The sequence below is a fragment of the Gracilinanus agilis genome, chromosome 5 (genome assembly GCF_016433145.1).
Source record: "Gracilinanus agilis isolate LMUSP501 chromosome 5, AgileGrace, whole genome shotgun sequence".
Taxonomy (NCBI): Eukaryota; Metazoa; Chordata; class Mammalia; order Didelphimorphia; family Didelphidae; genus Gracilinanus; species Gracilinanus agilis.
In genome coordinates, this window is record NC_058134.1 from 263,655,019 (window position 1) to 263,667,497 (window position 12,479).

General features: G+C 35.3%; 1 protein-coding gene across 1 annotated transcript in view; it reads right to left on the reverse strand.

The window, feature by feature from the left end:
• TRHDE (thyrotropin releasing hormone degrading enzyme) overlaps positions 1–12,479 on the reverse strand; it is a 455,256-nt gene that overhangs the window by 11,743 nt on the left and 431,034 nt on the right. Inside the window, exons 16-18 of the mRNA XM_044679190.1 lie at positions 5,869–6,036; positions 4,989–5,129; positions 3,960–4,002 (exon numbers count right to left, since the gene is read on the reverse strand). Coding sequence (XP_044535125.1) covers positions 3,960–4,002; positions 4,989–5,129; positions 5,869–6,036 — 352 coding nt within the window. The remainder of the gene's footprint in view (positions 1–3,959; positions 4,003–4,988; positions 5,130–5,868; positions 6,037–12,479) is intronic.

Genomic DNA, 12,479 nt, shown 5'->3' on the forward strand with positions numbered 1-12,479 from the left:
GCCAATAAGAGAAACAGAGTCTAAAATAGATAAAAATCTGAGACTCCTCTTTTGACCCCTTTTGTGATCCTAGTGATTTCTTGTTGAAAGTATTGTGGCCTTATTGAAAAGCTTTACACTCTCATCAAACCATTAGTTAAGAGGTTAACATTATTCCCCTTTGGTCAGGAATGCAACCAAGGCTGAAACCTTAGTTTAGCAGGGGCATTTGCCCCTGAGAAAAATATTCTCAGACTTAGCTTGCTGATAATCACACAGCTGAAGGTCCAACCTGGTTCTTATCTTCACCTTGAAGTTTCTGAGTTTCTCTGTGTTGTCTAAACTAATTGCAATGTCTATGGAGTTGTAAAACTCTCTCTGTGCTCGTGGGTGAAAGGGAGTTTGAATTTTCATATGTAATAAACTTGTGATTCAATGGCACTTCAGAGAAGCAGCTATGAGTTAACAGTCAAGATCATCTCCCATGTCCCATTATTTCCTTATCAACTAAGGTGTCCTTATCAGAGATGATAAGTAGATCTGGACACTCTATGGCACATGCAAAAGGGGAGGGAAGGTACAAATATTCATTTAATGCCTACTCTATTCCAGGCACTGTGCTATGCACATTCTTATGTATATTATCTCATTTTATCCTCACAACAAGCCCGCCATGTAGGTGACATTATTATTTCCATTTTTCATTTGAGGAAACTGAGGCAAACTGAGGTGAAATAACTTGTCCAAGGTCACACAGCTAGTAAATATCCAAGATTAGATTTGAATTCCGTTTTCTCTGACTCCAGATGCAGAACTCTATCCACTATGTTACCTTATAGAAGGATAGGGACTATATCTGTCCTTTCACAAATATAGGGGATTTCCAGCTGAAGAAACATCATTTACCAATGTCCATTAGTACCTTGTCCACAGCCTACAATTTTAGAGAGTGATTTGGGAACCTGAGAAGGTGTAACTTGCCCAAAATCACATAGTATGTGTCAGAAATGGTATTTGAGCCAACATCATTCTAGTTTTAAAGTAATTTCTCTATCCACTTCCACTATTCCACATGAGTTCTGCTTAATGTTTACATATTTAACCTTCAAGTACATAATGCTGTTATGTAAAATAATATGTCTTGCATTACTCAACAATTCAGAATAGTTAATTGTCATCACTGCAACGAGTGCTATCCATTGCCATGTTCTACATTATTTCCTTAAAAAAAGTGCTCACATTCATTTCAAGTTTTATTTTTAGAGTTTGATTTAATCAAGAAATAACTACAAAGTTAAAATTAATTAGTGCATTTGGAGGGAAAGATTAAATTTAAATTAATGGAAATAACCTCTCTGGATTTGGTAATCAAGGATTCTCATCTCTAGCAGATAAAAAAATGTCAAATCTGTGTCTTTTTCTTAAAGAGTTAGCAGTTGCCTGTGCATTTAGACCTCGTGAAATAGCCAAGCAACTTATTGTTCTTCTGTTCCTATCAAGTCATTTCTGCGGAATCATTATATTGGTGAAGGTGTTTATAAATTTCAAGCTGGAAGGGAATTCTGAGATTATCAAGTCTGACCCTCTCCCTTTTCTAATGAGGAAATTAAAGCCCAGTGAGATTGCATAGGGGTCACACAGGAAATAAAGTATCTGAGACAGGATTTGAATTCAGATCTTTCTGACTTCTAGTCCATTTCCATAGCCTATCTGCCTCAATATGCTTAGAAGTATCTCTGATAGAGTATAAAGCACTCCAAATTTAGAGCAAACACACACACACACACACACACACACACACACCCCCCTTTGTTTTAGTTGTTACTCTTCCACTTACTAGCTATATCAGCAGTTCCCAAACTTTTTTGGCCTACCACCCCATTTCCAGAAAAAATATTACTTAGCCCCCTGGAAATTAATATTTTTAAATTTTAATAGCAATTAATAGGAAAGATAAATGCACCTGTGGCCATCACCGCTTCCCTGGATTGCTGCAGCAACCACCAGGGGGCAGTGGTGCCCACTTTGGAAATCACAGAGCTATATTATCATGGCTAAGGCACCTGCATTTCGAAGAATCTCAGTTTACTCATGTAAGCTGTTAGGTGACTCAGTAGATAGACTGCTGGTTTTGGAATCAGGATAACCTGCATGGAAATCCAACCTCAGATACCTAGCTTTAGTAGCTATGTAACTCTGGGCAAGTTAAAACCTCTGTATTCTTCAGTTTCCTCCATTGCAAAATGGGGATAATAACAGCATCTATCATTAAGGGTGTTTTTTTTAACCCTTGTACTTTGGTGTATTGTCTCATAGGTGGAAGATTGGTAAGGGTGGGCAATGGGGGTCAAGTGACTTGCCCAGGGTCACACAGCTGGGAAGTGGNGAAGGAAGGAAGGTCATTGATGACTCGTAGGAATCAGGGGCTAGGTAAATTTGTAGACCATTAAGACATAAACCTTTTGAGCACTGGAATACTCTTTCTGTAACACCCAGTATCATAATCCATAAACAGCTAGAACTAAATAGTATTTAATTTAATACAGTGATATAGAAAATTATTTTCTAGACTATTGTTAATAAAATCATTCATTCACTTTATACATAAATTAATGTAATAAACATAACACTGTCCATTAGGGTCATGCTATAGCCCTATCTTATAATTGAAATGTATCACACACAAGGATATATTTGGATATTTTATTAGCAATGATTCTAAACTCTGGCTTGAACCTATGTGTAATATTGAATACTGATCCACACAAATGAGTATTAAGAAGTACTAGTGCATTTTTTGGGGTCACAAACAGTTTGCCTCTTTGGCAATGTGGTGATGCCTATAGATCCCTAAATAACATTTTTAAATGAATAAAATACCTAAGATTATAAAGGAAACCATATATACTGAAATAAAGTTATCTATCTTTATACGTGTATGTGTATATACATATATATGTGGATATATGTGGATATGTGTGCATGCACACACACCAAGTTCATATCCTCAGTTTAAAAACTATGTTTCATGTACAGCAATAGGTGCTTGATAATTGGAAATAATTTTATATTTAAGTATTTGTCACACTCAATTTTTTTTTTTTTAAACCCTTGTACTTCGGTGTATTGTCTCATAGGTGGAAGAGTGGTAAGGGTGGGCAATGGGGGTCAAGTGACTTGCCCAGGGTCACACAGCTGGGAAGTGGCTGAGGCCGGGTTTGAACCTAGGACCTCCCGTCTCTAGGCCTGACTCTCAATCCACTGAGCTACCCAGCTGCCCCTCAATTTTTTTTTAAAGAATCTCTTAGGTACACGGAACTTTTCAGCTACTAAAGATATCAATTACTCAAAGTTCTATAGCTCTGAAAATGCAGATAAGAAAATCTATATTCTTGGAGTAGAAATACTTTTATTGGACAGTGAAATATCTGTATGTCCAAGTGAACACATCCTCTTAGAAACGACCTCTTCTGTTCAAGAGACTGATAAAGATGTACTTATATAGTAAGAAACTTAGAAGATTTTTTTTGGAGAGAAAACAACTCTTTTTCTAGATATTCCTTGGACAATTAAATCGAGGAGGCAAATAATTGCTCTGAGATAATTCTTATCCTTCTATCCAGTATTTACATGCTTGATTATAAATTCAATTTTAATGTACCACAGAGATAATCACTGTATTAAATTAACACATTACAAAATATTCAAATATTTAATATAACCAGACACATAGGACTTAAAGAAATCTCACCATGAAACAAAAGGGCCCCCAGAGGAAATGTCTAGAAATTTGAAAAATGATGTAGCTTTCCTTTTCCTTGAAACTATCTATTCTATCTATAGTTAGTTGGTACTTTTTAAAAGTTCTTAATAGGGTTATATGATAATTTATTTAGAGCTAGAAGAAATCATAAAGGCTATTGAATCAGAATTCCTCATTTTACAATTGAGTAAACTTAAAAGCAGAAAAGCGAAGTTACTTTCTTAGGTTTATGTTGCTGATGTCTGAGGTAAAACTTGAACCTAGGTTTTCATAATACCAAGTGCAGAGATTGCCGCTCAATAATCTGTCCTAGGGCATTAAAATTTTGTCCAGTTATTATAATGCATGCATATTTCTCTTACATCATTTTCTTTTATCTAGAATCTGATAACCAATTTTTATGGTACAATGTCATTGTCCTCATAGACTGGATTCAGGAAAATTATTAATTTTAATTATTTTCCTGAAAAAATAATTTAAGAAATTTTAGGAATCAGAGAATTACAAAATTTTAGAGTCAAAAGGGACCACAGTGGTCATCTAGTCTAAGTCTCTATCTCCAGGCTTTAGTCCAAAGTAGGTGGGTCAATGAACTAAAGCCTGGAGATAGAGTCAGAAAGGTAGAACCTCAGAAACTAGCTGTGTGATTCACTTAACCTCTGCCTGCCTTGTTTTCCTCATCTGAAAAATGGGGTTAATAGCCTCTACCTCCCAAGGTTGTTGTAAGGACAAAATGAAAGATTTGCAAAACCCTTTTCAAACCTAAAATACTATATAAATGGTAGTTATTATTAGGCATCATTATTTTATTATTGATGGAAGACCTTCAGGGACTTCTTACTTCCAAAGGTAGACCACTCAATTTTCAGAGAGTATTCATTTTTAATTTTTTTCCTTCCCTCAATACGAAGCCCTAATTCTCCTCTTTGTAACCTCTAACCATTATTCCTGCTTATAAGCCTTTGGGAGCCAAGTAGAATGAATCCAATCTCTTTTCTACACAACAGACCTTCACATTCTTGGATTCATGTCCTCTAAGAAACTTCTCTAATTTTTCCACTGAGTGGAAGTGCCCAATCTTTGCAGCATTAAAAATTTCAAGGAGAAATCCCCTAAAGCTTTGTTTAATCCAGTTGGAACCCCTTTTAGGGCTCTTGGCTACCTCAGAAAATGTTAGGTGTCACTCTATTGTGGGTCACCTTTCATTTCATTATTTAAGTACGAAAGTGCTACCTTTTGTATCTACCTGGTATTTAATATCTTCCATTTATCTCTGAAAAACTTCCACGCCAGATCTCTGCCATGTGGATTTCGAGCTACATGGATTATGACATCAATTGCATCTTGATCCAACACCACCTCAGAATTCAGTGATAGATTCAGAAGCCTTTAAACATAAAATGGGGGGAGGGAGAGGGAAAGATTAGAAGGAAGTGATTTTTAGTCAGTTGATATTTTTTTAATCTGCAACAATCTTGTTTTTTAAAAGCATAATTGAATTTGTCACATTCTTCAAGGAGGATTCTAAGGTCAGGGGTGTCAAACTAACATTATTTAATAAGAAATAAATTAACCCAATTAAAAGTGAATTTTAAAAATCTACCAGACCAAACAGACTTGACCTACAAGGCTTTATGCATGACATCCTTGAACCAAATGGTGAATTGTGTTTTTCAGAACCACTCTTAATGTATTACAATTTATGTAGTCACCTCAAATGAAATAATTTGTTCTGTGTTCTTAAAGTGGCATCCATTCTTTTACACAATAAAAGTTGTGGCTACACTTGTTTTCCTTAATGCAACTGGCTAATGTTTGTTCAACATTTAAATTCTCCATGATTTTTGTCAGTAGCTCTAATAGGGCTTCTATGCCTAAGTGGACTATTCTGGGGAGATCCTGGGTAACAAAACAATAATGGTCAATCTCTGATGAAAAATGTCCCTAAACCTTGGCTTAAGAGTTGAAGGAAGCATTCAGACTTCTAATTTCCAGGACTGGTCAACTTGTCGGTTCCTTGAGGACCCAAGTCCTCTAAAGTCCAGGAGAAGGCATCAGAGAAGGACTTTAGTTAAAGATGCTAATATGGTCACACACACACACATTTAGGAATTTGAATGACCCACCGATTTAGTAAGTTTCTGTCATCGCTACAAGTTAAAGCTTCCAATAATATTTTCTTCTCAGATACTGCCGTTGTGGAGTGGAATTTCATCCAGATGAATTCCCAGACATCTTCATCTAATAGTGAAACTCCCGTACAATAGACAATGTCTCTGACGTTTAGAGGTATTCTAAAGAAGCAACACAATATTAATAAAGCTTTATAATCCAACCATAAAGACATCTCTTTTCCAGTCATTGTGTAAGGTGGGTTATAATTTTAAATATTAAAATTCCATGAGAATGAAGCCTTACCTGAAACGGTACTATGTTATCTAAGCATGGCAGCTAGAACAGAGTACAACACAGGGATGGGATTAATGATTTCTTTGGCAGAGGCTACACCCAGGCTACCTTCTCCACTAATACTTTTAGAGAGATACCTAGGGTAGTTAAATGTCTTGCCCAGAGTCACACACAGCCAATATGTCTTAGAGGTGGGCTTATACTTGGGTCTTCCTGGTTTCAAGACAAGTACTCATGCCACTACTCCACACTGCCTCTTGACACATAGTAGATGCTTAATAAATGCCCTTTTGTTGATTAATAAAAGTGGATGCTCTATGTAAAATCTGTAGCAGACTGTTTACTATCTCAGGGAGGGGTGAGAGATAGGAGGGAAGCATAAAGTGGAAAGGAGGAATTCAAAATTTAATTGGAACTCAAAATTTGTTTTTTTTTTTTTTTGAACTCAAAAATTTTTTAAAAAAATGTTTAAAATTGTTTTTACGTGTAATTCAGAAAAATAGTATATCTGAGGGATTTATGGTAAAGATGCTACCCACATTCAGAGGAAGGACTGCAGGAGAGGAAACATATAAGAAAAACAACTGCTTCAACGCATGGGTCGGGGTGGACATGATTGAGGATGTGGACTCGAAACTACCACACCAAGGCAACCACCAACAATTTGGAAATTGGTCTTGATCAAGGACACATGACAAAACCAGTGGAAATGCGCATCGGCCATGGGTGGGGGGGGTGCAGGAGGGGGGGTTGAAGGGGAAAGGTGGAGCATGAATCATGTAACCATGTTAAAAATGAATATTAATAAATGTTAAAAAAATAATAGTGGATATTCTAAAATATTTATTGAGTAAATGAAAGTATTTTCTTTCCTTATAGTGTTTTTAATCCTGGGTTGAACAGTTGCCTTGGTCACTTAGTATTTGTGTGACCCTAGGCAAATCACTTAACCTCTCTTTGCCTCAGTTTCTTTATTTGTAAAATGGGAATAATAACAGCACCTACCTTCCAGGATGGGTTGAGGATATACTATTTGAGAATCACTTAGCAAATTGTCTAGCACATAGTAGGTGCTATGTAAATGCTAGCTATTTTTATATTATCATTATTATCATCATTACTATTACTCAGTTTATGTGCTCCCTGCTATAAGACCTTGCTGCTTTGACTGCTGCTCCTTTCCTGCCCACTCATCTTAGTAGTATACGCCTTCCCACCCCTTAAATGACTCTGTATTGACTAAATTCATATTTTGTATTGACTTCTCTGTGCATGTATTGATTCTCCTCTATAAAATGTAAGCTCCTTGAAGACAGGAACTATTTTATTTTTGTCTTTGAATTGCCAGTACCTAGCAGAGTGCTTGTACATGCACAATATTTATTATCTTTTATTTAATGAACTTAACTGAAAGGGATTGCATGTAATTTTTTTAATCAGTCAAGGTGTGAAAGAAAAATACTTAAAGTGCCTTGGGGAAGATCAGGATAATTTAATTTCTATTTTTCACTATCCATAATGAAAGGATGCTTTTTGGAGATTCCATTGTCACACATAATAGTTCTGACAGTGACAAGAAACCTCTAGCCAAAAGGATTGGTTGTTTAATTTAACAAAAATAGGCCCCCCTCCTTGAAACCATAAGAATAATTCATTTTATTAATGATTGAACATATTTTATATAACATATATAAAACATATAGAGTTCTACCATTCAACTTTTTCCCAATATATTTGTAGTATGAGTAATGCAACATTTGGACATGGTGAATGAAGCAGGAAGTATTTTTTTTTACCTTTTTTCCCTGAATCTACCACTAATTAAAGCAAACTAATCTTTGGATTGGCCATCAAACTATAATGGAGTTAGTGAATTCTTTCCCTGGATTATTTTGGTTTTGACTATTAGCCAATAGGGAGTTTCAATGCTTTCCCTAAGCCACAGCACTTTTCCTAGTAACCAGAATTTTCCTAGACATCTCACAGTTATGAAATACAGTTATTTTTTTCTAAAAGAGCATGCTAGTGTAAAATGGTTTTTTCTTTGTATTGATTTTGTAAAGAAATGCATTTCTGATTTGCTGAATATTTGCTAACCTAATATTAAAACTTTTTGTTGCATTTATATTGTGGTTAGTAACAAAAGGAAAACACTTTCTGGGTTAAAAGAAGCCAATATCCCTTCTGAACAGCATGAATTGAGCCTAAGAAAAAGTCTCCTGATACTAGCAAAGAAGAATCTACGGAACAGGAGAGGGTGGCTAGATGCCCGTCAGTGAAAATATCTTTATTTTGGTGTCTGTAGGTCTTCATTCACACATACTAAAATAGAAATGAGATTAAGATATTATGATAGTAAAAACAATAACTAGCCTTTACATGCCATTTTGAAGTTTATAAATCACTTTATAAATATATATAATTATATTTTATATATTATACTATATTTTTATTTACATATAAATATGTATTTATTATAGGATAATATAAAATATATATTATCCTAATGGTAATTCTGTGAGGTAGGTGGCATTATTATTATCCCTATTTTGCAAATGAGGAAATTTAAAAAGTTTGGGAAAAGTTTAAATGGCTTGCTCAAATGAATCAAGATAGTAAGCATTGGTAGTATGATATCATCTCAGATTTTCCTCAGGTTCAGGACTCTATTCACTGAGCCATGTAGCTGCCCTGAATTTATGAGCACAATTAATCTTAGTCCATAGAGCAAAAAGAGTACTACAGAGAAAGTAGCAGAGCCAATTGGGGAACATTATATAAAAATCAGATTTTTTTCCCTGAAAATAGTCTATATTATTTGGAAGGGGGTGGGGAGAAAGAATTACTTGATCTTTGGAGATAGATGTGGGTCATAAATTAAAAATTTTTTAAATGGACTAACAACTTAATATTACAGATAAAGAAACTGAGGCTAGTAGAAATTAAATAATTTATTCAAACTCACATAGAGGGAAAAGTGCCAGTGCCAGATCATTGGCTCATTCTGTTTGTCATATTTGGGGATGAAAATGGGAGCCTGTAGACTATTCTGAAGCAATCCTGGTACTGTCTTGAGCACCTGAGTACAAAGGTCAGTTATCTCTGACTCAGAATTCCTGCATTGGAAACTTCAGGAGCTCTCTTGCCCAACCCACCCAAGGGGCACTTGAATAACTTTTCCCTCTATACAATAGATCAAAGATTTATATCTTGAAAGAGCCTTAAAGATCACTGAAGTCCAGTCTCCGCAATTCATAGATGAAAGATGTAAAGCAACTTTTTTAAGATGGCACAATAAAGTGTCTGAGGTAGGATTCAAACTCATATCTTCCTGATAGAATTGGCAATCTGTCATCTAGGTCACATTCCCTCTAACTCTGATATAATAATAAAATCACAATAACTAGCATTTTATGGTGCTTTAAGATAACATGTAAAGTATATTAATAAAACATCAATCAAGAATCATCACCATGTTATATATATAGTTGAGGAAAATGATCCGCTGAAATATTAAAAGACTTATCCATGGTCATGGTCATATGGCTACTAAATTTGGATGCAGGATTGAACTCAGATATTCCTTATTCCAAGTTTGGTTCTCAGTATACCACTCTATCCAGACATTCCTAACATGTTGAACAAATGATCAACTAAAGTTTAGTTTAGTGATTCCCAAAGTGGTGGGTGCTGCAGCGAGCCAGGGGGGCAGTGATGGCCACAGGTGCATTTATCTTCCCTATTAATTGCTATTAAAATTTAAAAAAATTAATTTCCAGGGGGCTAAGTAACATTTTTTCTGGAAAGGGGGTAGTAGGCCAAAAAAGTTTGGGAACCACTGAACTAAACTTTTAAATATTTGTTATTAATTAATAAAAACTTATTAATTGATAACAAAACGGATTTAAATGATTTATTAATAACTATTATTGTGGAGATCTCTTTATCATCTCTGATAAGGACAGTTTAGTTGATAAGGAAATAAGGACAGGACAAGGGAAATGTCTTTTACCTCATGCTTCCAGCTCTGGCTCCAGGAGCATGGAGTTTATTATATATATTTCAAGACTCATTTCACACAAAAGAAGCCCCCCGAAACTTTGCAGATGCGCAGAAGTTACAAATTATGTCACATCAAAACACAAAACATTGGCTTCAGAATAGACCAAGGCCAAGGCTGAGTTTTGACTAGGTTCTTATCAGAAAGCCAAGTTGGGGAGTATCTTGGCCTTAGCTATAACAGGCAGCAGCATTCCTTGCTGTGTTAACAGTGTTAACCCTTAAAATTCAGGTTTGATAGGAACTTAAAGCTTTTCAGTAAGGCCATAATACTTTTCAAGAAGAAATCACAAGGATCACAAAAGGGGTCAAAAGAGGCATCTCAGATTTTTATCTATTCTCTTATTGGCTTCCCACATATTATTATATAATGACTCATTTAATATTAACAATAATAGTCTGTAAGATGTTTTAAAGTTTGCAAAGTGTTTCACATAAATCATCTCATTTGAAAATCTCCATTGAGAGAATTCCTACCTTACAAAACTGTTCATTCTACTTTGTATAATACTAATTATTAAGAAGTTTTTCCCTATGTTGAACCTAAATTATCCCCTTTGTATCTACATATGTTTTTTGATCTGTCTCCAGGAAACAAAAGAATGAAGCTAACTTTTCCATATCATATCTTTGAAGTATTATAGCATTTCCTTCTAAGTATTCTCTTTTTCAGCTAAATACAGCTTTGGTTCCTTCAACTGATCCTCATACAGAATGGCCAGAGGGTCCTTCACCATTTTGGTTGCAATTCCACTGGATGTCATCCAGTTTATCAATATCCTTTCTAAAATGTGTTTCACAAAAATGAACACAACCCTTCAGATGTTGTCTGTCTAAAGGACAGTGGGACTTGTTAGTCCTCCCATAATTCTATTACATAGTTGAAGAGTACATTAATTTTTTGGTATAGATATCCATGATGATTAAACTAACTTTCACTTCACTAAAACCCCAAGATCTTTGTCAGAGCAAATAATCAAAAAGCATTTATTAAACACCTATTACATTCTAGGCACTATGGATATAAAGGCAAAAATGCTTGGTAGTGTGAGATAAAATCAACATATATTTGACACAGGAAAGTAGTTAGCAGATAGTAAGTGGATAGATAGATAGATAGATAGATAGATAGATAGATAGATAGATAGAAAGATAGATGGATAGATGGATGGACAGATAGACAGAGAGCCGGATGGATGGATGGACAGATGGAAAGAGAGAGAGAGAGAGAGAGAGAGGGACAACGAGAGAGAGAGAGAGAGAGAGATGGAAGGATGGATGGATGTGGGTATGTTTTTGTAGTTCAGATTCAGTTGTGTCTGACTTTTCACAACTCCACTTGGTATTTTCTTGGCAAAGATACCGGATTAGTTTGTCATTTCCTTCCATAGCACATTTTATAGATAGGATTCTAAGAGGACAAGATATGAAGGATTTATTCCATGCATGGGGATGGCTTGCACAAGCCACAAAAATGGAAAATGGAATGTTATGTGTGAAGGACAGTAAGAAGGCCACTCTGAAAAGAACTACAATGTATAAAGGAGAATAAATTGGAAAGGTAAGTAGGCTGGAGGTGGCCTGTTAAGACTTAAAATGCCAAAGAGAAGAGTTTGTATTTTGTCCAAGATGTAACAGTGAGGCATTGGGGTTTATTGAGCAGGGGAGTAATGTAGTGAGCACTGTACTTCAGATATACCACTTTGACAGATTGACTTTTATTTTTCCATTTCCTCCCCTCTTGAACCTGTGAATTTGAGTGAATCCAAGTGTAAGTCTTGACACTTAGCCTTATTAAATTTCACCTTTGTAGATTTGGCCCAGTGTTCTAGCCTTTCAAGATGGGTCTGGATGTTCATTTTTTCATCTATTGTGAAAGCTAGAAATCCTAGCTGATTGTTTCCTGGAAACTTAATGAGCATATAACTTATACCCTTATCCAAGTCACTGACAAAAATTGTTGATTTTATTGTAATTTTGAAATGGTGAGACAACAATTCTTGTAAAGAATTCTACTGGTTCTGTAATTTCTTACATGATGAGCAGGTTGGTTCTAAAAAACATGGAAAGACTTGCATGAAATAATGAAGAGTGAAATGAGAAGCACCAAGGAAATGCTGAATACAGTCACAGCAATATTGTTTGAAGAGTGAATATGAATGATCAAGCTAGTCTGAGTTATACAACTATTTAACCACAAAGGAACTATGAAGAAAGATGATATAGTAAACCACTCCAAAATATTGACCAAAAATACCCAAAAGGTCAA